Genomic DNA, 25,302 nt, shown 5'->3' with positions numbered 1-25,302 from the left:
GGAAATCTGATTCCTTATGCATAAGTTGTATTTTGCTTGCAATATCATTTACTAAATTTTGTTATAGACTAACTGAACGAATCCTGTGTTTTGATTTTCTGGTCTACCATTCAACGAACACGAAACTTAAAGGAGCAGTATTTGAGGTGACCAAATTGAAGTCAGAGAACTCTGGCTATTGTAATAAGTATTCAGTGGAAAATTGAACCCCAAAAGGTTGCATGAGACTCAAGGACACAGATCATCTAATGGTGTAAAACGCCTAACATTTTGGAGATAAGGAGGAACTTCAGAGTAGTCCACAGAAGGAGGGGTTTCATTAAGAGTAAGAGTGCTCATGTTAGATTTGTATTTATTTCAAACAGCTGCTGTATTGTGCGTATGATACAGGGAATTATTGCATTCTGCCGGATCCAGTATGTGTCTTTGATTATTGAAGACTATTGAAAGGTATATAGTTATTATGGAGTTATGAAGTGTGGTGGAGGACTTGAAGACTTCTGGCCCAGCTGAAGTTTTTTTTACACAAAAGAATCAGGAAGGACAAGCTTATGTTAGCATATTGGGTTAATCTTCAAGGAATATGAGTTCAGTTATACCTCAATGGAGATTCCATTGAGGTATTGCCCATCTGTAGAAAAAATTAAAAAAGAAACCCAAACTGGTACCAAAGTGTACAATAGTAGAACTATATTATATATTGACCAACACAGTATGTGGGCAGTTGGAATCAGGGATTGAAACGGTCAATTTGATTAGATTTTTGTCACAGCTTTGAGTCCCATAGCAAATTCTTACCAACACAAATGCAGAAAAACAAGCAACTGAAGCTGTAAATTGAAAACACATTATTTAAGTGTAATATTTATTTGAATGAGTCTACTTCTATTTATTCAAAAACTTGACAAGGTCTTTTAAACATCCAAAATAAATTACTCAAGCATTCAGCATTGTGGAAAAAAAGACAACAGGCTGTTGCAAAAACTATCCATGAACAATGACCAAGAAAACAGATTTCCCTTAAACACCAGAAAATGGCAAGCATGTATTTTAGCGGGGTACACCCAATCATTTTTCAAAGGGTATTTGTGGTGTACCTAAACTACATTCAGTACCTTACTCATACGACTCTTAACATGAATCTTAGCCAAAGGTTTGTGAGGTCCAATGTATCCAATAACAATCAAAGAGAAATAACCTATTCAACAGCAGCCAAATACTGTAGTCTTTACATTCTTCTTAACATTCTTCCAAAGTCAGACAAACATAAGTATGCACGCACCAGCAAGTGTGGTTAACCAGAAGTTGTGAAAAAGTGAAAAGAACACATTAACAATACTTAATAAGGGTTCTTCACAGTAAATCTGCTATTTGGTGTCAAACTAAAAAATATTTACTGGAACTACTGTTATTACAAGGCGCATGCCTAATAATAATAACAGAAGGTAATCATTTGAAGTTGGTTTACATAATAACCATTTTAAGTGGTAACATATTTTGGTCTTAAACCATATGAAGCAGAGAGTAGACTGACGCAATCTCAATGTGTGAATATTTTACAACAATGATACTCGTCCTTGAGAGAGAAAGAAGCATTCCACAGTGATTTGTAATTAATACTTCTACCATGTTTTTTCAAAGTCCACTGAAATAACAACAACAAAGTAGGCCTAGGCTTTTCTAATACAGATTCAGTGTGAAAGCATCTCAGATGTATACGTATTTATGTGGAGATCAGACAAGTTAACACATTAAAAAACAAAATTCCAAAACATTTCCTTTTGATTCTAGTTCACAACATTATCCCCAACTGTGCCTATTTTAGGTAATCCACTTGTATGGCTGCAGGTCTAAGAGCTTGAGAAGAGGACTTAGTTCATGAACGCTTCATGCTTGAGTTCTAACTCTCCATGGAGTCCAGGAACTCTTCTTCAGTGATGCACTCCAGCCTCTTCAGGACTGTGTCTGCACTGGCTGCTGGGTAGTCTGCTACTGGGAAGTGGGGCATAGAGTGGCTATTGGTGGGAGGGCCCTGGAAGGAACAGCATAGGGTGTGAAGGAAAGGCAAGAGCTGGGTGATGGAGGACAGTGAGTGTTGAGTGAGGAGCGGGAACGCCAAATGCTCTGTGGAAGATTCCTCACTCAGCCCATTCAGCATCTGGAATAACAAGAGTGATATGTGGTCATTTCACAAGTCAAGTAGAACTTTAAAGAAAAAAGGATCCAAGGCACTCTTCTTGTGAAAAGTATTATCAAAAGGCTGGGCAGCTCTACTTTTCATGTAAGATTTCGATATGAAATAGAGGCTTTTTATAATATATTTCACAAGAAGAGTGCCTTGGATCCTTTTTTTCTTTGAAGCTTTTGTTCCCTTTCCAAAGAGCACCTTCATAATTTGTTTTGAACTTCTGAGCACTCCAGACTTTTTTCTTCTCAAGTAGAACTTTATTTGTCCCCAGAGGAGCAACTGGCTTCGCAGCAGTGACAAATAAATAACTCAAAAAAAAAAAAAAAAACAGAACGCCACTACTGCCGGTCGCAGCGTGCACATGCACACAATTTGAACGAATGTGACTTTTGGACTTTGTATGTTCTTTTGTTAGACAATATTGACAGAGTTCAGTTTCAGCTGACGTTTATCACCAGCACTGGGAAATTCATTATACTTATGATAACACATCAGCAATCTGAGACTAGGGCGCCAAAATAAACATCATCAATAATTATGTGACTATGCATGACCAAGTGTCCCAGTTTAGGGAAATAACTGACAAGGGGGAAGGGAAGAACCCTTTATACACCTTTCATATGTTACAGTATATGGACACCTCAGACAGCATTATTGCACTTATTCAACAATCACTTATCAAAACAAGGGGAAGGCTGTGTTTAGGTTAGTTTCACCAGTGAGATGTTGCTAGTAACATTAAAGCATGACGCATAGGTACTGTTGCTATGGTTACTTGCAACCTAATAACTTGCACAATGATTTAGAATGGTTAAACTGATGACTTAAAGTATGTTTGAGATGTCCCCCGTTAGTAGCATAACTAGCAGTAATTCTAAGCATCTAATCCAAATGTCCATTAAATATTGTGGACTTTTAAATGAGAATGACTATTTTAGATTAAAGAATGTGACCGATGACCAGTCTGGCCCTAAAAAAGGCCAGACGTAATCTGACTCCAATTCTAAGGTCACTACACCCTGCTTCTTTAACTTTTAAGTGTTCGTTGACTGGTAGATCAGAAATAAAACTCAGTGAAAAATGATATTGCTATTACAAAGCGTGTACACGGATCACATATTTTGAAGACAAGTCTATTTCTCTCTCCTAGCAAACAGACAAGAGTCCCACCAAGCATCTGATGCTCGCTATCTCAAACCCTCACACTTTTATAAATTTTTCCATCCTCCTTGCCCATCCTTGGAGGTGTTGTCATCAGTTGGATGTAGTCCAGGTCATCTTTTGCTCTACTGTCCGGTCCTCTTCTTTCGGCCCCTTCCGCGATGTCGCTCTATGCATGAAATACCCCGACTCTCCCCACTCCAAGGCCAAACAGTTCGTTACTGTCTTGGATCTACAAAATGTTTTATAATGTTCATATTACTGAAACATCTGTGTCTTATATTTTCTGCAGACCTAGGAGTGATGAGAGTCAAGGCCATTCCACAACCTGATCTTACCTTTCACTTACTGCAAAATACATCCTACACAGTTGCCTTTTTCTCTGGCCCTCCTGATCTGAGAGTCTTTTAATCAGCTTAATTATTTTGCCCCCTTTCATATTTATCAGGTCAGATGGTCCTCTCACAGATAGTCAGGAAGATCAGAGAACAAAACCATTCATGATCTCTACATATATTTTCCACAAAATATATCCTACACTATCTAAAGTTTGACATTGGCTGTTTTTAACCCATGTATGATCTTACCCTGTATCGCTGCTGTATCCCTTCCAGTACTCTGACAACATGGGGTGTGCATTCCTGCTCGCCTTCTATCAGAGCATTCTCTGGGCCACCGTAGCGAGTCACATCCACTTCAGGGACAAATGCCCAACGATACCTGTCCATGGAGCAGATAGTTACACAGAAAAGGTAAGACAGAAAATAATAATAATAATAATTTAAACTTTATTAATCCCACAAGGGAAATTACAATGTTTTCACTCTGTTGTTATTATTATTATTATTATTATTATTATTATTATACACATTACACACACATGCTCAGTACCTATACATGCACTAATGGAGTGAGGGGGCTGCTGCTGTCAATGGACAGTTGGCGTTCGGTGCTTTGCTCAAGAGCATCTTGGCAGTGCCCAGGAGGTGAACTGGCACCTCTACAGCTACCAGTCCACCACCATACTTTGGTCCGTATGGGGACTTGAACCAACAACCCTCCGGTTCCAAACCCTACTCCCTACAAACAGCTACTGCCACCCCAATATGCACACAATATAACTAACTAACTAACTAAATAACTAACACCACAACGTATAGAAAGACATATGTTAGCATGTTTTTCAGTCCTTTTGTCCTGAATTAGGCTCTTACATCTGAAAGAGTGGCATTCTCTCTGGAGGAAAAGCCAGGGAGGCGTCCAGAAACTTGCAGGCTGACAGGTACATGTCCAACTCCGCCTGAGAGAAATTTACTGGTCCATTCTTATCAAGGGCTCCCCGCACCACTTTAGCCAGCCTAGGTGGTACACAAGGAAAGTCTTTTGAATGAAAGAAATGTAAAAAAAAAAAAAAACAGAATGTCAATGAAATGTGAACTTGTGAATAAAATAAATCAACTCACTTTGAGACCTCTTTATCTAACTGCAGAGCTTTCTCTAGACGTGCCAATATGCGAATCTGCAAAAAATTAAAATAGACACTTGAACAGTATCCGCCCAGTGTATAATGCCAGGCTCTTAGAAGATGGGATCGTACCAGTTCTGTGACCATGATTGGCCAAAGAGATGTGAGGTGCTGGGATGAAATCCGCAACAGGAGAACACGAAACATCAGGAACATCTGGGCTGAAACACCAGGGCTTGGGTTCATACGCAAAGCCTCAGTGAGACGCTCTGAAAGGAGGGGGAGTAAAGTTGTATAATCGTTAAAGAACACAGTCAATTTGAATGTCTGTTTCAACCACCTAATTGAACATAATTACATAAAAATCTAGAGAAATATCGAGAAACGGAACCACACCTTGAATGGAGGGCAGATACAGATGATACTGGTCAACTTCTCCACTGAACATGGCAAATGCCTGGCGCTTCAGCAGCATGGGTTTCTGGTCTACATTAGTAAACAGCTTCAGGGAGCCACTCTGCATGCCTATAGCAGAAACAAATACAACTTTGTAACAGCAAATAATCAAAAAATGTCTTTTGAGTTTGACACACCACTTCCAGAAGTGACATTTTGACTGGACTGGTTTGAAAACAATTTTTCTTGTCTAAACTGTCCCTGTCTATCTTTGAATACTTGGAGGTTTAACTCTTCTATTTTTTAGGAATTGATAATTTTTAACAATCTCCATAAGCTCCATCACTATGTATCTGTTCCCTGAAATCTTTGCCGGAAAGCTTCTCCATTATCTCCATTTTATGATCTAGACGTTAAAAGTAACAAATTAATCTTCTGTTTAACTCTCACCTTTAGATTACAATTGTATCTTTACAGCACCACAAACATTTCCTCGAGGCTGTACTTACTCATGAGGTCTTTAAACATGGTCTTCTCATGAGTCAGCAGGTGGTCAATAATGGATTTCCAACTATAAAGAACACAGGGCAATCAAGAACAGGACATTAGACGTGTAATAACATGAAATACAGACAGACAAAAAACTTCTATATAATGATGCAGTAAGATAATTTTACACATGGTATGCACACACATTCAAGTTTTCCCTGCTCCAACAGCCAGAGCTGTGAGCTTGACACGTTTCTCACGCTCTATCAACTGCCTCCATGCAGAGCAACAAAGATGAGATTTAAATAAGAGAAATGTCAAGAAAGAAAAGAACGTCATAAAAAAATATCAAAAACCCTGATAACACGTGCAGGATTATCCGATACCTAATCCTAAATGCTAAGTGAGAACACCTAATCCATTAGGGTGGTCAATATAAAGCATTGACTCATTCATCCCTCTGTAAGCTCTGATCATAAAACCTAGAGTCACACACTCAACAGCAGTTACCCCTCCAACATCTCCTTAAAATCTCAAAAAAACTGTTTAGAACATTTATGTAACTGAGTAATTATATTTATGAAAGTACTGCATGTACAAAATAATATGATATATGTATTACATAAATGATCAATAGTCTAACTGTCATCGACTACACATACTATGGCATTTTTTATATTAAATTTGAGTTTCTGGAGAAAGTACTCTCTACAGTGATCGGATATACCAGATATGCACACATTTATAAATAAGTGTCACCATCTCCGCTTTAAGCCATATGGTTACTGACATGAAAAGAGTAAGAACAACAACTTGGACTTTTCTTGGCCTCTCTGCACTATGGGCTGTGTCAACTCCTGGATTTGATTGGCAAATCAGCTTGGTCACCATCAGACTTTCCCGTCTGTGGCAACAGACTGACTACTCTTCTTCTCTCCTGTCCGAGTGGTAAGTCCTGAATGTTTGGACTTTAGATGAAGTCATCCTTCATGTTCACTGCCATAAATAACATCTATCCATTACATTATGCTAATTGCACTTTCCAATGTGTGTACTGTATAAACTCTTCTTTTGCAAGAGCTAATATAACTCTTTTCTGTGTGTGTGTGTGTGTGTGTGTGTGTGTGTGTGTGTAAGAAATAAACATACTAACCTGGGAGCACAGGAGGCATCCATGGTGAAGAAGAGGGGGTCCATGAAGAGCTCAAAGACCTCTTTCCTCCAGGTCCTTTTGGTATAGGCATACCCACTCAGACTGCTCAGCAGCTGAGAACTTGCTTCAAAGCTGGGCATGTTGTAGGCACTAGAGGAGAAAAGTCCAAGATAGATGAGGTCTACTGAGACCAAACAGACCAAAGCGGTTATATGTTAGCATAAAGATAGCCCTGCACACTAGTTACCTGTGGTTCTTCAGGTAGGGGAAAACATAGTACATGAGCCGAGAAATTAGAGGAACGGCTTTCTCCTTTTCATCACTGCGGTATACCATGTCCAGAAGAGGTGCCAAGACCTATACGGTAAGAGAATGTGTGAAAAAATACAAACCCAAAAAGATTCACACTTTCATTCCCTCAGCATAAATAAAACCTCAAAAAACCCTACCTCAGCCAGGAGTACAAGAGCTTGCACGCTGTAACCTGAGGGAGCCGAAGAGGAAACCATGGTGCTAGCTTGAGCCATTGACTCTGACAAGGAGAATAAGGAGAGAACAAGACAAGTAGGTGACAATTATAGATAGAAATTAGGGGTGGGAATCACCAGAGGCCTCACAATACGATATCATCACAATACTTATGTCAAGATACAATATTATTGCGATTTTAGGCCATGTCCACACGTACCAAAACTATCTTTTTTTCTTCCCTGGCATCGTTTCAAGAATGTTTGCGTCCAAACGGATCCATTTGTAAATGACTCAACACGCTACTTCATATTCCAGGCCTATAGGTGGCGCTGTTTCTGCTACAGAAATACACCAAAAACGGAGAAGAAGAGGCGGAGCATGTTCATAAAGCTTGCGCGCTGTATACAAACAGACAGTAGAAGAAGAAACCAAACAGCCCTAGTAACCCTAATAGGCTCAATATCTTCTCCAGCAGGAACAAGCATGTAGTCCGCCATTGTTGTTGTTATGAGACAATGTCGCGGGGTAAGAGGTCGAAGGCTAGAGGTCGAGGGGTGTGGCGATGACATCATCGATACGCACCGTATGCGGCTTCGCCGTCCAAACGAAGACACAAGGGCGGCGTTTTCGAATTTTTTCTCCCTGGGACCAGGTTTTAAAAAAAAGTGCGTCTTCAGGCAGTGTGTTTACAGGATTCGTTTGGACTATCGGCCAAATGATGCAAAACATGTGCGTTTACACCAAAAAGTGGTTCCGTGTGGATGGCCCCTTAAACACATTGCAATATTCTGCAATGTATTACCTTTTTTCCAACAAATATTTCCCAATTTAAAATGATGTCCCCAAAAGGAAACTTTGTCAACATCCGTTTTATCTAAAAAAGGCTCATTTCTCTGTTTGTTCATCTCACTTCAATTTTATTGCTACAAAATGGGATTGTCAAGCAGACAAACTGACCAACACATATATAATAAAAGATCGATACTTGCCGTCTGTGTATCGATACAGTATTGCCATGGAAAATACCGCTATACTATGCTGTATCGATTTTCCCCCCCCACCCCTAAAAGAAATATTTCATCATAGAATTAAAGTGATCACTCAGAATACAGGTAGCCCCAAACTATGGCAGGAAAATGCCCCAGACAGCATCAGGACAATCTCAGTGTAGAAATCAAGCATTCAGGTCTGTACTGTTCCCATAGATCTAAATGCAGAGGTCACTTTAGTCATTGTTCCTAATTAAGGAATTTGTTTAATTTGAGTTTTTATAACAAATAAGCGCCTGCCATCTGAGCCCCAACAGTGAACTTAGGCTACTGCAACACCTGGAACACTGGGTTACCACGGATATGGAGGCAGGTCTCTACTCTTAGGTCAAATCTCAAAACCAAGTAAAAAAAGTCGTGTTCATCCATGGTATACTAAGCTTAAGTGTACTACATAAAAATCTGTGTTTCCATGGCAACAGTAGTGATTTGTAAGCTCTATTTACTATCTGACAGAGGGCTATATTGATTGCCTGGGTTTTACCTTCTCAACCAGTGGATAGGATGAGGTCATGCCTGCATGTATTTGTCAAAAGGAAGTTACCATAATGGTCACCATCCACGTCTACGTCTTCAGGTTCGTCCGCTTCAGGGCAAACCTGTGGCTGAACTTTAACCTCAAGGTTGCGGCTGAGCCAACTGGTCTGCTCCAGAGACGACCCTGCGATCCCGCCCACGGCCTCGAGGATCCGCTGAGTCACCTCCTGCATGATAATGACACCATCAATATCACCGCAGTATCTCACAGGCATGCACTCGCTCGCTATCTCAGTCACAGTTAGAGCAATAAAACACACATCATACCTGCAGATCTCTTGCGTCCTTCTTATTATCCAGGTTCGGAAGCCTATTGACAATGTCATTCAGTATTCTGCAAGACAGAAACTTTAACGTGAGTGTCATATTTCGCCAAAGGAAACTAACAGATGTTGAGCAGATACAACCAGCAGGTCATGGACTGCAGTGCATTTCTAAAAACCTTTGTTTTTCTTAGAATAAAGGGACAACAACTGCATTTTGTTGTGCAACCCTGTGTTGTGTATTGACAGTAAATGAACCTTGAATAAGTAATGAAAGTTTTTAAAACTGACCCCAGCAACAAGAAGTGCCCAGGCGGGGCTAGGTTGAGCTGAACAGACTCCCGTAACAAACTGAGGAGAGGAGCCACGTTTTCCTGCAGAGTCGGAGCTGAAATGCTACATACAGCAACATAAATTATTATAACAGCGAGCATTCATAGAATGGTCTTATTAAACCTCAGGAGGGGACTTGCGTTGTATTTCCTACCTACCTTTGGATATAGGCGTAGCTGAACTGTAACATGGGGATATCTACCAGGGTTGACTTCTGATGGAGAGAAAAGTATAAAAAGTTACAAAAATGAGGGAATTGACTTCCAGGATACCGTATATATACACAATATAGTTTTGAAAAGCTGTGCATGTATGCATGTTTGTATACCTGTTCTCCTTTGATCTGATGTGGTTTTTTCACAACCTCCTTGACCAATTGTAGGATGGCATCTGTGTGCAAGGTGTGCAGCGATTTCACCAGAGCCACAATGGTTAGACGAGACTCACTGGCCACAGGTAAAACCTAAAAAAGACAGCAGTGTAATGTCAACAAATGCACTAAAGCCTTCCAGTGAGATTTGTGTGACTGTGTCCTTTCTAGGTTTCTAGAAACACTTCAGTTCTTACTTTGTTTTTATGTCTCCTTTTACTCTTCCTGATGCTCCACACTGCTCCCAAAGAAGCCATGAGCTGAATCCCATACTGCCCAGTTAGAGGTACCAAGAACTCCAGTATCCGCTGCCGTAAGATCTAAACACACACACCATGAATGGATGACATTTTCCATAATAACCCATGCACATGGCCAAAAAGGAAAAAAATGTGTAAGTGCCGGATCAACAATCACATACAGCATAAATTACACAGATCTGTTATTGCATACATTTGTATAAAAAAGTGAAGAAATTATGCACGTATGTAACACACCTTGGTGCTTTTAAAGTAGACAGAGTTAGAAGTGTGTCTGCTGCTCTGTGCAGTGTCAGATGCCCGCCTCTGAAGCTCTTCCCTCATGACCACCCCCCATAACAATGCCATGCTACTGAGCACGTGCGGTAGTGCCTCGATCACAGCGTTGCGTGCATTACGGACATCTACAGGATCACAGGCAACCAAGGACTGACAGAGAGAGAAAGAGAGAGGAAAATGGGTATTTACATTCTCATACATAAAAGAGGTGGGCCTACATATGTGTGTCTATGCTTAATTCCTCACCCTCTTGTTGTCCAGTAGACAATAGTGTGTAATGGTGGTCAGGCCTTCGAGCAAAGTCAGAGGGTAGTCAGGAGCAATGTTTTCCCTCCTACCACTCAGGCTGATCAAAAGACAGAAACACATACATCAAATACATAAATAAAAAGCATTTAAAGCACAATAGTGTCCTCACTGTTAAGTTTTGATTATTTTAAAATTAGCATGCAGCTGTGAACAAAAAACATATCTACAATTTAAAAAGGACAGAATTTGGGGATTTTTGCGATTGATGGCTGCTGCCGGTTCTTGCATATTTACAATGATACACACTGGTCCACATAACTACTTACACTGCTTAACCTCTTGAATTACAGAAACTATTGGCAAACTAAGCAGTGTGTCTTTTTACTGTTTTATATTGTGCTTGTGAAGTGGAACATTTTCTTCCATGACTTTACTTACTTTTTTTACATTGGTTTTAGTTATTGGGTCTACGTTGGTTTGACTATTGGATGACTTGAGACCGACATAACATCCTACATGTCAGGAGAGAGACCTATCTGGCACCCCTAAACTTAAAAAAGGACAAACTTAAATCTGTCAAATCGTTACAGTGTACAAAACTATATCAGCAAGGTTTTCAGTGGTGCTTAGTCTACCTCTGATTTGTCTTTCCTCCATCATGCTCATAAAGCTTGACCAGCTCGTCCAAGTTCCTGCAGATCTGACTGATGAGTGGAGCCACAATGATGCCTAATGAGCGACCCAAGTATGGCAGAGAGGAGCACAGCAGTGACACCCAGTGGGGGTGCATGGCATAGCCGTACTGGGGCTGCAGAGCCCGGGCTGCGGCAGAAACAAACATTCCCTGGGCTGTGATGGGGTGGCTTTGGACATACTGTGCTGCCTTGATGGACTGCTGAAAAAGAACTGCCGTTTGCCACTCTCGAGCAAGGGGGGTGGTGGCAGTTGGGGATTCACGAGGCTCCCCGGTCTGGCCAGATGCTCCAACTGCACCAGCTGCTGAGACAGCCCCACCAGGCCACACCTGGCACTCCAGGACTATGAGAGCCTGGAGGAGTTTCAGTAATTCCATTTGTAAGGGGTACTGTTCCTGTCCACCTCCTGCTCCAAGATTCACCAGACTCTCCTCTGACAGGCATCCCTGCTCATCTAGCAGCTCCAGACCCTTGGTCGGTCCCTTGTCTGTTCCCCTCTGGCTGACATACATGGATGCAGAAAGTGTAAGCAGAGCATATTGCTGCACTTTACATCCTGAGAGGAGTCTGCGGATAGGCTCCAGACTGGCCCCATTGCCCTCTTGTCCCCTTGCCATACAGCCAAGTTGATTCACCATCCGGGTCAGCACCTCCACACTCTTCACCTGAACCTCCCTGTTTCCCTGCAGATCAAGAGGACCCAGGCTCAGATAGGAAGGGTATTGAGAGCGCAGGAATCGCAGGCACAAGGACACCAGCAGTTCAATGAGCAGGGATGGGGGCAAAGAGGGGGAAGATGAAGGAGAAAGTAGGCCGCCGTAGAAACCCTGACCATCTTGAGCCTGTTGGTGGCGCTGCAAGAGGTTGGATACCAGGTTTAAATGTGCAGCAGAACTTGTGTCCAGAGAAGTGTAGGAGAGGGCATCCACCAGAAAGCACTCAGCACTGCTCCGCAGCAGGCTGTCTAGCAGTGCCAAGCCTTGGAGCAGATGGCGCCAGCCGTCTGCCACAGGATACAGAAGCACATGGCGAAACAGAGAGTCGATGGCCTCTCTCTTCTCACGCTCCTGTTTCAACAGGCGAGACCTGGCCATGACCTCCAGCTCTAAATCCTCCTCATCCTCACTTGACAGTGAATCAGATGCCTGTGTGTGCTCGGACTCTGCCCTCCGCAGGCCGTTGACAATTCCTCCTTCCTCAATGCTGCGGTAGGGGATAGAGCCTGAGCTGGAGTTCTCAGTGGATACCTGGGCACCACTAGTGTCAGCTGACTCAGTGTGTTCACTCTCGGCTTCTTCCTCCTCCTCCTCTCCATCCTCTTCCTCTTCTGTCGCTTCACTCTCACTCCTAGATATCACTAAAGTGTCCGGTGGTTTGGCCAACTCCGGGCCACTGTCTAACTCTGCCCACAGGGATTCCCGGTCCACAATGTTCATGAGATTAAAGGTGGTGACCTCTGTTGCCATGGCATCTGCAGATGTCCCAGATGTTTTGGTGGAGCTTCGACTTTTGTTGCTTAGACCTTTCAGATTACCTTTAAGAAAGAAAACAAAACACACATTCATATGTTTATCCAATCGAAATTGTATTCACTTACACAGCATGTGCTGACAAATGCACTTACCAGCAGTGACATTTTGTTTGATGCTCTGAATGGAGCAGCGCTGAGTGGAGGGGTGAAGCAGCAACAACAGAATAGGCTCCAGGATTCGAATTACGTCATTAAGGGAAAGAGCCCTGACCAGCCAACACTGAGCTGCTGCACTTATTGAGCCATCTGTACAGCTTAGACTATTCACCACAACACACAGAGACCTGAGAGAGACACACACTTCAACAGTCAGATTTAGTAAATAAAGGATTCCCAACCCAAAATTAAAATCATACCTTTTTAAAAAAAAAATGATTTCACACTGTGGAGTTCACACAGTGTTTCTCACGATGGGTTACGGATACGAAGAAGCAGGTTATGTCTTATTATTGATATCTTACTCAATCTGCAGTGTTTGATCATGTTATACATCATATGAATCACATTGACATTTGCATAAAGTAGAACTTTTCTCAACTTTTTTGTACCACTTTCCATCGTTGCACTTATGACGCTAATGCCTCCTTGTATGGCAGGTTAATCCACCATCAGAGGAGCACTGACACATACGTTGATATTGTAAGCTATATAAAATGAGTACTTAGACAAAATATACAGTATTTAAGAATTACAGACGTAGTGATGTACGTTAATAAAGACACTACCCTCAAGTTGTCGCCACTTTACAACTATGTACTACTAACCGGTCAAAGGAGCGATTGCGAGACATGGTCCTGTTGGTCTGGATCTCCCGGGTCAGGTGCCATAGAACTGTGAAGCGGTGTAGTGCCTCCAGCCTAACAGCCTGGGGCAGACAAACACAAGGTAATCTGTTAGCTTCTTTGCTCAACTCGTCACATTTTCTAGTGTCTCTGTTCATGTGTCCCAGTCAAACTGACACATCTAGAAGATGCTGGGAGAACAAACAAGCGAACAAATTGTGTTGAGTGTGTGTGCAGGCAAAAACACCTTGTCTTTGTGCAGTAGCGCCTGGCAGATGATGTCTTCACAGATGGAGGCTGATGGAGCCAAACAGTGAAGCCGGTAAAAGAGTTCCACACAGGAAATGTGCTGCTCTCTCCGCTCTGTGTCCAGCTGGTTCCACAGCACCTGGGACACCCTCTGGGTCACAGCAAAAGAAAACAAAAAACATCTTGAATACTGCATTTATGCTTTACACTACAGCTTTGAGTTACACCAACATTTTCCTTTTATAACCTAACCTGATAGAAATCTGTGCCTTCCTCTATGGCACGAAGCAGTGCAGGGTAGATAGGTGGCACAGTGACCATCTGCAGCTGCCCACTCAGAGGGTTGGAGTCTGATTTTTGGTAGCGCCTGTGCTTGTCCTGGATGACCAGTGCTAAGGACTGGGAGTGGTTGATGAATTCCAACAGGGAGGCCACTGCAGTGTGCTGGATGTTGTAGTCCCTGGACAGGCAGCACAGTGTCATCAAGGACCTAATCCACACTGGCAGGCTGTCGACGTCACTACCTATGGAAAACAAAAACGTTTTAATCACTTCTGTGGGTTCAAGTATGTAGCTGACAGTAGTATTAACTCAACTGGATAAATAACATATACATGTATGTGCTGACCTGTGTGGCCAAACATGTCTGTGTGGAGAACCAGAGTCTCCTCTTCACTTAGGTAGACAGGGAAGGTGGTGCACTCCAGCAGCAGGTGGCAGGTGGCGGTGAAGGCCTGTCGACAGGCCTCAGAGATCTCTGCCCTGCTCCGGGGCATGTAGCCAGCCGCCCAGTCCAGACAGCCTACATGCCCACGCTCCTTTTTCTTCTCTGTGGGGGCTGCTAAGAGCTGGCCGTCAGATGTAGGGCGAGGTTTAGGCTTGTGTTGAGTGAACAGTTCAGTTAGTTTGTCTTTAATTTCACGTCCCCCTATGCCTGGCAACAATGTCTTCTGATCCACAGAAGCATCAGTTAGGTCAGACTGGGGTCCTTCCTCCGGTCCTCCGACATCCTCCACCTGCACCAGCAGGTATCTGAAACATGGTAGTAGTGAATATATTAAGAATCACACTTAATAAAAGAGGTCCATGTAAGTTACAGCTAATTTGATAGTGGCTCAGTGGTTTACCTTGTGGTTATGAAGGCCAGGATGTCCTGCAGACACTGGGTCATGGTGTCTACACAGCCTCCTCTCCTCCACACTCCCTCGCCTTCTTTGCATATTCCATTTCCCTCCTGGCCCATCCCCATCCCTGGTAGGAGATGGTGCTCTGACGGTGAGGCGCTGATGCCCAATCCACTGTCTTCAGACCTGAGTGTTGGGTATATACCATCTGCAGGTTCTGCTTCATCTCCTCCATCTCTGTTCAGCTCTTCATCTCCATGGTCACCATTAACCTGGCGGACACTGCCTTCTTTCTCTCCTTCCTTCTCTATATCCTAGATAGAGTAATATCGATATGAGGAACAGTCGAACATCAAAAATGTTATAAAAAGAAAACACATTGGAACAGACTCTAAAATGCCTTACCTGAGTCTTTTTGCTTTCCTCCTCCAGTGACTGTAACTCTACGTCCTCTGTCTGTGCCCCTGCCTCAACATCCATATAAGCCACAGGCATCTGGATCTTACTCAGAACCTTAAAGCAGGCGCGTAGACCCTGTGTTACATCTTCCAGGCTAACAGAGTCCATGTGGCTGTGCAGGGTCCCCAGCATGGTGCCCAACATCTCAGGGAGAAACTGGGACTGGATGTCAGCATGGAGCTCCTGTGGCAAAAAACACACTAGCCCTTTTCACACTGCATATTCTTAACACAGTGTTGACCTAAGCCCAGGGCTATACAAGTCACACTGCACTTCTACTAGCCCTGGGTTAAATGTCTGTTGGAACAATGTTTACATTCTGATGACATGACGAAGAAGTCGCGTGATTGGACAACAAAAAAACTTTACTTTAGCAATGTTTCACACCGGCAACCTTATACTCCGTGTTTAGTTGATTTTCAGGGGATAACCCCACAAATTTGAGGCCAACCCTGCTCCGAAGCAGGGCCTACCAGCCCAAGGATAAAATTGCAGCTAGCCCACATTGGAATGTGCCATAATGGGGCCAGTGTGAAAGCTTAGCCCCAGGCTAACAGGTCCCCTTAGCCTATGCAGTGTGAAAAGCTCTACTATTTGTGTATACAACTTTCTTTAGGTGTGTGTATGAGTCAGATTTGGCGCTAGCAAACTAGTGCTGAATAATAGTCAATATTTGTTTAAACCTAACTGTAACTGATTACCATTGGGATGCAAGACAAGGTTAACTATTTTTTTTCAAAATAATACCTTTGCTTTTCAATCTGTCTAAATTTGTTTTTAGTATTTGGATTTTGCCAAAATGTCAAACCTGTAACTATTTTTTTTAGGAAAATCTTAAAAATGATTATTTGCATCAATTTTGTTTCATAAGGCAGGGAACTAATGGTGTGAGAGTTGTTTACCAGAGGGAGAATGTCAAGCAGGAAAATGATGAGATTGGACATCTCTGTGACTGACGGAGCAGGGTGACAGCGCTCCTGCTGAGGAGGCGTTGGTGGGTCACCTTTGTCACTATTGAGTAAAGATGAAAAAAACAAAAAAAACAACAGTGATCCTTGTCAGTTGATAATTGAGGGGAAACAAGAAAAAGTTCACACACATTTTGTACAAATTTTTGGCAATGTTTATTTTGCACAGAAACTATTTATTCTACTCAGCCATTGGCTTTCTTTAACCTCACTGTTTTAATGAAGCTGTAGTTTATATAACATATGTTACTGCTAACTTTTAATTTGACCTATAATCTTGCATGTTTCTGAGTTGGCACAACGTACTGTACAGTCTGACTGTAACACCCAGTAGTTTACGTTTTTAACATGCACAATTCCCCTTTATAAATAAGGATTGAGTGTCACAGTCATTCCTGCCATACCTGAGAGAAGTGCAGAAGCGTCGCATCATGTACTCCCACAGGTATTCACTGTTCATGGAGCTCACAAGCATATTCACCGTCTTTATGATCTCCGATGCATTCTTATTCTCTTTTATCCTACTGTTTAAGAAAACATATGAAAAACATATTTTTTTGCTGTCTTCCATTTGTCAGTTGTAATATTGTCACAGGTTCAGTTCAATATGAATTCAACAGTGAACATCCTTGCATCTGTCCTATCATCTATCGCTCTCACATGGCTAGCTGGTTGCCTGAGAGCCCTGAGCTGCCGATGGTTTCCTCCCCCAGCATCTCTAGACAGTAGCTGTGGAAGGCTCGGACCACCTCCAACAACAAACTGTTCAAGACCACTGGACCTATGCAGAGATATTATCATTATCACAGTGAAACATACTTAGATTAAAGCTGAGACACTGACAGGAGTGGTGGATCAAGTAATTCAGCATTTTGACAAGTTTGCGTACAGATCTGCTCAGTGCTGCCTACCTATCTCCGGTTTATCCAACAGACTGATGATGATGCGAAAGGGCCTGAGGTACCCAATCACATTCTCCGGGTCGCTCTCCACATCCTTCTGTTTGAGGATGTTAATCAGAGCCTGAAGTCACAGAAACAAACAAATGAGAATAAGAGAAATGTGACAAACATTGGTACACCGTTCAAACAGATACACCTGACCAAGCTGTGACAAGTGAACTCCACTTCCTCTCATTTATTGTACTGTACGTGCTTATTTGCTTTTTGCTGAGAGTAAAGAAAGAAGTTAGAGCGGGTACTATTTCTTGGCCGGGCACAATCAATTTCTGCTCCCAGTCCAGAAATGGTCCCGCACATAAACCCCTGTAAAACCACAACCTTTCATTTTCAGACACTACGGATTAAGCAAACGATATAGAACGTCTTAATTAAATGTGCTTTAGAGGTGGCTGTTCCCCCCTGATTTCAGTCATAAAGCTAAGCTTACCTGCTACTGCTGCAGCCTCATAATTACAGTACAAACATAAGCGTGGTATTGATCGTCTCATTGAAATCTTAGCAAGAAAGTCAATAAGTGTATTTCCCAAAATGAACTTTTTCTTAAACAGCATTGACAAAATCAGGTTATACTAAAAATAAACATTTATTTTTTATTCATTTATTCACATTTTAGGTTTTGGTGTTTGTTTGTGTGCTTGCCAACACATGAGTGAGTTACCTGCACAAGGAAATCTTTAGAATAGGTGTTGAAGTAGAAGGACGTATGTTCCTCTGTGGTAGAGGAGAGGGTGGGGTGTGGCGCCACCATTCCTCCTTTTTTGTCGGTCCCTGAAAACACATTCACAGAGTAAACTGGGAGACTGAGTAGGTAATTTATTACTGAAGGGAATTTCAATGATCGGCACCTAGGAGCCAGGCGTAGAGGCGTCTGTTGAGGGACATGTCTCTGCGGAGTAGTGTAAGCGAGGCTGCAGACACCACTGTTATCATGTCTTTACCACTCATGGAAATACCAGACTCCACTGGGTCCTAAACCAAAAACACACAGAGTTACAGTTGATTGAGGAACAACAAGAAAGAAGGGAGCGTAATGACAGGACAGGCACTATGTTCAATGTGAAAGAAGGTAAAGAGGTAGTATTGGAGACAATTCACAAATGTAATGCACAAGATTATCAAGCAGCAGTGACAGCTGTTTATATATCATTGTAATTACAGGGTAATTAATCCCCCCCCCATAAATAACCTGAATCTATTCATGTTTGACAAGTGACTTCTGGAGTGGAAATGGAAAAACACTTTATTTAGATCACTTAGAACCAAAGATGTTGTCCAAATAAAACAGGTAGTGAGTGTGTTTATGTGTGTACCTACCAGGCATGTAGCAAAGGGAAAAAAGTAGAGCAGGATTTCAAGCATGTTCCTCTGCACCAGGACATTTGAATCTTGCAGAGAAAGACACACCGACTTAATCTGAAGACAGACAGAAGCCGAGAAGCTCAGAAGTTCAGACAGATGACAAAAAGATCGGTTATGGAGCAGAATTGAAACATGACTGAAATATTACCACAATACAACAATATCCCCATAACTATTAAATGTGCTTCATTCCACATTTCAGCAGTAAGACAAACACAGACACTCACCACCAGTCGGTGGTCGTAGCCTAGCATGTATGTTTGCTGGCGCAGGGACGCCATGCAGTCAAAATGTGTGACTATAAAGACCGAGGCAGGCAGTCGCACCAAGGGGGTGACCAGCATAGTGCCCCACAGCGCACCATAGAACACCTGCTGACCCACCAGCAGTGACAGCTTGAGCAGCAAGGCATCAGTCCTGGACAGAGAGAGAGGGAGAGAGCGTACCAAATGGAGAGAACTCCCCGTTATGCTATTAATAAATCTGTATTTCTGAGTGGCAGGCTGACCTTGTAGTTAGTAATATCATACCATATAATTCTGATCAAAATCCTCTGTTGTTTCAGTATAGAAGTACGGGTTAGGCAGTATACAATCCTAAGGAGTCAACTGACTCACCCAAAATTATATATCATATTAGCTTATTATATATTAGCTCAGGGATAGACACTCATTTTTTTTTTTAAGCACTGGCCCCATGGGCCACCAAGCCCTTAATTTTGGTTGCCAAAGTACATTTTTGGTGACCCTTATTTAAACTTATGTAAAAACAATACAGAAAAGGCAATTTAATGAAAATGAACACAGCATTCCTTAACACTTCAATAAATGAAAAGACATTAACAGACTGAATATATATAATTACACAATTCTTTCACAATCTTTTTTCGCACTATTGATGTTTTTTGTAGAATGTGCAAATAAATGAGGATTTTTGTGGAATATTGTCTAGAGTGGCCGCTATCAGCTCCGGCGGCCGCATTCTCAGCTGGAACGCGTCGCAGGTGTGTCGGGTGGAATCCAGGGTTTATGTTGCCGAATGATCCCAGAATGGGGATTTGTTTTTAATTTTTTTTTATATAACTTTTATTTAGACAGGTAATCTCATTCAGAAATGCAGTCTCATTCTCAAGAGAGACCAAAAGTAGATTCCCAAAACAGCTGGTCACTGTAGGTTTTAGCAAACGTTACTAAAACAGGAGTAAATAGTGCACTATTTGAGTATTTTCAGCTGCAGATTAATAAACATTCAGTAATTAAGTAAGTTAAGTAAGTAAGTAAGTATTTATGGCAGCAGGATGGTGTCTGTGGGATTGACTCAAAAGAAACTACAGTGCCCATGTTCATCATAATGCAGGAACATGTCACCCAGTTCAACAGTGTGGCTATTTGATGTTTTTGTTTTAAATAGTTTTTGGACAACAATGGAGCTGTATGGCACAGAGGAATAAGCTATCAGGCTTTGGCTTCATAGACAATACTTGTTAGTAAGATCCCTGTTGGTTTTGGTCTTTTCATGGGATTTGTTGACAATGAGAGAAATATAGAATATTGTCACGTTACGTACCTGTCGTAAACCTCCAGTCCCTCCTCCAGGCCTGGTAGTAGTCCTGTTATGAAGGCCTGAAGACTGGGCAGCAAAGCCCTCTGCAGCGGGAGATAGTAACGCTCATACAGTGTCAGCAGCATTGGCTTCACTGCCATGGCTGCATGGCCCAACAGCGGGAACAATCCTGAGCTGAAAACCATAAACACACACACGTTATATCATAAAAAGCTGCACACGTAATAAGACCAGCTCTCTCCTCGAAGCAGTAACGAATGCATGCCAATTTCTTTACCTGTAAATAAAAAGATCCTTGGCCAGCCATTTTGTTCCAATGATTTTGAAAATGACTTCGTAGGTCTCCAGAGCCTTGAGGTGTACTCCGCTCGGCAGAGCAGGGTGCAGGCACTGGGCGAGACGCTTCCCTATGATCAGCCTTTTGGGGAGTAGGGAGTAGCGAAGGTTACTCTGCAGAGCCTGAAAGAAAGACAAAAAAACTGGGTTGGCCAATAACTAAGAAGTTTACATATAAAGTGAGAATTTTGTACAACCATCCAATAAAACCAATAAACCTACAGGCATATTGAGGACATTTTGTGCATATTGTCATAGTCTTTCCCTCACATTCTCTGTGTACTTTAAGGACTTAAGTTTTTGCATCAACACACATTGACACTCCAAAGTAAACCTATGCTCTTACGGCACATTTATTACCCAAAAATAAAAAGCCAGAAGACTTGAGCAATAAGGGTGTATAACAGAGAAATATAGTCTCAACAATAACTTCCTCATACTGTAAGTACAGAGAACTGAAACACACAAAGCAGCTGTGAAGTTGACAACCGCAAATGCTAATGTAAATTCAGATAAACCAATAGACCAAAGTTCTTCATTTACAGACTTAGTTTTACACTATTAGCAGGCCATACTGAGATATCATCCATATAAAGAGATTAGCAGTTACAGTATTTCTATGGCATCAAGTCCACTCTGTGCATCATAACGTACCTTATTGAGCTTGCCCAGGGAGGAGATGAGATCTGCCCACTCACTCGAGGACTCAAAGTTTCGCAGTGCCTTCTCAATGACCACCGCATAGCTACGATAACGGTAGTCATTCTGCAGTTCTACCTCCTCAGGATCCATGATATATCAGTCTGATGCTAGCATGTTCAGCACAATATTTCTGGAAAAGAAGTGAGACAAATAAGAGGTTTTGAGGAAAGAGACATGTATGTTTTTCAAACTCAAAAGAATATTCAGTTCTACTGTAGTATCTCTCTCTCTGCAGCCACCTGGATATCCTTCTGCCTCTTAGACTTGTTTATGGCAAATAAAATTAGCCAATTAGCTCCGTTCACTAACATATACAAGCTCTGAGGCTATGGAGACAAATGTCCTCATTCATGACTGGTCAGTGTTTGTCTGATTGACCTGTCTCTCAGTCTGAGGAGGGAGGAGTCCTGCTAACACAATCTGTGTGGCCATGCATGCACTTCTAGAGAAAAAACAAGTTATGGACTGGGCACAAACAGAGGGATACAGTTTTCTCTCTTGTTTACACAGTAACATTTAAAGCAGCAAGAATAGGCTTTTTTTTGGCCTAGGGGAAAACATGGGGCAACATTATCACCTTATAGTGTTGTCATAGCAAATATCCAACAGGCACAGAGCAACATTAGCATTCATTCGGATATGTGTTTCTGGCCACCTGATGGATTTAAGTCCAATATTCACTCTCCTTTTAGCTCTGTTTACAAGTAGCCAACTGCTAAATATACTGTATAATCTAGAAAGAGTAGCTTTTTTGCTTTCAAGCACATGGCAAAGGAGGTGGTGTGTGTATGTGTATGTGTATGTGTGTGTGTGTGTGTGTGTGTGTGTGTGTGTGTGTGTAGTGTATTTGAGAGATGGGTGGGGGAATCAACAGCAGGATTAGAGAAGCACAGACATCTGGACTCCCTGTGCCTGAGCTGAGAGGAGCTTTACCATCGCAGACAAACCCAACAACACGTGCAGGGCGACTCTGTATTAGTGGTGAAATGATCAGCCTATTGATAGAAAATAATAATAATAATAATAATAATAATAATAATAATATATTAAAAAAATACATTTTACAGACAAGTAATACATACATGTAAAAACAATATGTTAAATTAATCAACAATGAAAATAAAAAGTGAAATAATAAATAAATGGGAATAAGACAGGATGAGTTGGGTTAATTTCTTGTGGAAAAAAACAACAGGAGAGTGAGAGTGGGCAATTAAGTGTGAAAGTGATGAAGAAGGATGAAGAATCAAGATTATTTCTGTTCTCATTACATGGCTCAGCCTTAGTCAGCAGCAGGTACACCTCTACACCAAAAATCCTTCCATGAAATAATTACACGTCGTTCTAGTCCAACCAATACAGACTTTTTTCAGGCCAATACCAATAGTGATCTGATAATGATATATCAACAATATACAATTATGTGATCAAAACAAGTACACTACCGGTCAAAAGTTTGGGGTCACTTAGAAATTTCCATTCCACTTCATTACAGACAGAATACCAGCTGAGATTAGTTGCATTGTTTTTTTTAACTAGGGCAGCAGTTTTCAGATTACATTATGTGTTTACATAATTTCAAAAGGGTTCTCGACTGTTGTTGAAAGAAGTGGCTGATCTTTAATGCAATATCTACATTGCCCATTATCAGCAACCATTCATCCAATGTTCCAAAGGCAGATTCTGTTTACTAATCTGATATAATTTTAAAAGGCTAACTGAGAAAACATTGGAGAACCCTTTTGCAATTATGTAAGCACATAATGTAATCTGAAAACTGCTGCCCTGGTTAAAAAAACAATGCAACTGATCTCAGCTGGTATTCTGTCTATAATGGAGTGGAATGGAAATTTCCAAGTGACCCCAAACTTTTGACCGGTAGTGTAGATATTCTGAAAAAGACATTTTGCAGCAGATTGATTAACTTGTCAAAAACATAACATTAACAGCAAAAAGAACTTCACTGGAAATTGATTTAGTATCAGTAACAACTACAAACAGACACAAAGACATGAGATAAGAAAAAGAAGACTTGAATATCTAAAAAAAAAAAAAAAATCACCCTATAAAACCCAATAATATATTACACTATAGTTAACTATAATAAATATTACAAGAGTATGTGTGTGGTGTGGACAAGTCTGCATAAATGGATTTCTGATCATTAAAATAGACTGTATCACTTTATCCTTCAATTAGGCCTACCAGTACTCTTTGGGGATTTCTGTAATGCAATTTCCTGTTACATAGTGGCCAACACATAGACCAATAACGATATATTTGTAATAAACTAACCTTGGCCTGGTCAATAATATCAATCAGGCTCTATACCGTATGGAAGATGCATTTTCCTACGGCCCTGGCTTTTAGGTGATATGGCACATTTAGCAAAACTGGTACTATTGTGCAAGTCTTTATTTAGTTAATCGGGTTTGGTAATAACAATGCTTTTTCACCATGTTCTTTCTTGAATATGATTGATAGAACATGCCATATACCACTTATTACCCATTTCATAAGATCAGATAAACTTAATTGATCCTGCAACAGGAAAATGTACACATTACAGCAGCTCAAGAGTTTACAAAACCAAAAGGAACAAAAAGTGACTGAGTGATATAAAACACATGTCTGGAAATGATCAAATGGAGAGGAAAAAATGTATGCCAACCGGTTTTTAATCTCTGACCAAAACAGATTTATGACATCAAAAATGTATAATCCCTAAAAGCCACATGCAGTACTCATGACTGCAGAAAATCCCTGGCGACAACCATGTCACACGTGGATTAACCTTTCCAACGTTTTCTTCCAAAAGTGACAGCTTTATCAAAATAAACAGAATATGTTAAAAAAAAAAGTCACCCCTTCAAAGCAAACTACCCACAGATTAGGTGATGCTATTCTACACAGTCCCTGCTTCTCCTTAGATTGACCATCATTCTCCCTGCAAGGAGAGAACTTATTTGTGTGAAACCAAGCAAATGAGGATTCTTAAAAGCCCCGTCTCATCACAGCTGACAGCTAGATAATTAAATTGTGTAGGCCAAGCAGAACTAAATGTACATTCTCATTTCCTCACTGCATGTATACGCAGAACAACAAGTGCGATATAACAATGTATTTCTACAGACTGTTGTTAGGCAGCGAAGTGTGTGCTTTGAGGGTGGACACACGCACTATGGCACACAACAAGCCCCGCTATCGACTGTGTCACCTGACTGACACCAACACCACAGCAGGCTGTAATGTGACGGTGTTTCGCTACGAGAAAGCAGATGAGAAGACAACACAAACTGTGGCCAATTGACAGTGGCTGCTGCAGCTTTCGGCCTGTGAGGATACTGTAGCATTATGGAGCTGAGTAGTACATTATGTAATTGCACGACCTCAGACTGGACGATGTTACTGCCTCCAAGACTAGGAAACGAGTAAGATATATTTACAGAAAATTAAATATGTTTATGTACAGCTAAGGTTAGCGTATGCACATTTTCGTCAATACGAAATTGAACTAACGTTAGGGAAAATTCAAAGATGCAGCTACGTTAGCTATTTAAAAAAAAAAAAACGTCAGGGTTTCGTTTTTTAGAGTGCCAGAAGAAATATTGTATTCTGTTTACAACAAGACAACATATACCTTAGAGCATCGCCCCGTAAACAAAATTAGCTAGATATCAGGTGCATCAATGACTCACCAACTGCGAAACAAACCCAAGGTGCGCCGAAGCACCCTCGCTTCAAAGCAGTCCGACTCAAAGAAGAGACAGCTCGGTCCTCATAGTGCATTCTTCACGCTAACGTAGCTCAAAGAAAGGAGATGGTAAACCTGTTATTTGTCCAGAGCATGAGTCGTGTGTCACTAAACATCCCCAGATGGCTGATAGTCAGGACGGGGCGGGATCCTCA

The 25,302-nt window shown here is 41.5% G+C and overlaps 1 protein-coding gene across 2 annotated transcripts; it reads right to left on the bottom strand.

Moving 5' to 3' along the window:
• Positions 1–833: 833 nt before the first annotated feature.
• dop1b (DOP1 leucine zipper like protein B) lies at positions 834–25,302 on the bottom strand. Of its 2 annotated transcripts, XR_013502678.1 has the most exons (39): positions 25,092–25,302; positions 21,346–21,523; positions 20,633–20,814; positions 20,359–20,529; positions 19,020–19,209; positions 18,748–18,846; positions 18,279–18,402; positions 18,092–18,201; positions 17,383–17,494; positions 17,132–17,252; positions 16,876–16,995; positions 16,406–16,514; positions 15,450–15,686; positions 15,048–15,358; positions 14,549–14,952; positions 14,173–14,444; positions 13,919–14,071; positions 13,654–13,754; positions 12,983–13,173; positions 11,299–12,892; positions 10,661–10,760; positions 10,373–10,564; positions 10,073–10,195; positions 9,834–9,968; positions 9,664–9,719; positions 9,464–9,568; positions 9,177–9,243; positions 8,917–9,076; positions 7,302–7,384; positions 7,100–7,209; positions 6,853–7,002; positions 5,720–5,781; positions 5,211–5,339; positions 4,947–5,083; positions 4,813–4,868; positions 4,564–4,707; positions 3,937–4,069; positions 3,393–3,581; positions 2,070–2,158 (listed from the first exon to the last, which is right to left on the bottom strand). XR_013502678.1 is itself a non-coding variant. In XM_078262037.1 (38 exons), exons 2-38 carry the CDS (start codon positions 21,481–21,483, stop codon positions 1,901–1,903), a joined length of 6,939 nt encoding a protein of 2,312 aa, XP_078118163.1. In that variant the 5' UTR covers positions 21,484–21,523; positions 25,092–25,301; the 3' UTR covers positions 834–1,900. The 2 variants fall into 2 exon arrangements, 1 of the variants encoding a protein (XP_078118163.1); XM_078262037.1 differs by lacking the exon at positions 3,393–3,581 and having other exon boundaries at positions 834–2,158; positions 25,092–25,301.

This window comes from Sander vitreus, chromosome 11 (assembly GCF_031162955.1).
Source record: "Sander vitreus isolate 19-12246 chromosome 11, sanVit1, whole genome shotgun sequence".
Classification (NCBI taxonomy): domain Eukaryota; kingdom Metazoa; phylum Chordata; class Actinopteri; order Perciformes; family Percidae; genus Sander; species Sander vitreus.
Note: the sequence above shows the minus strand (reverse complement) of the source record. Positions and strands in the feature narration are given on the sequence as shown.

Coding starts and splice junctions, on each gene's coding strand:
- dop1b (XM_078262037.1), bottom strand. CDS start 21,483: ATGGATCCTGAGGAGGTAGAACTGCAGAATGACTACCGTTATCGTAGC. Junction 17,253..17,382: donor GTTGGATAAACCGGAGATAG/GTAGGCAGCACT, acceptor ATCTCTGCATAG/GTCCAGTGGTCTTGAACAGT. Junction 9,077..9,176: donor AGGACGCAAGAGATCTGCAG/GTATGATGTGTG, acceptor ATTATCATGCAG/GAGGTGACTCAGCGGATCCT.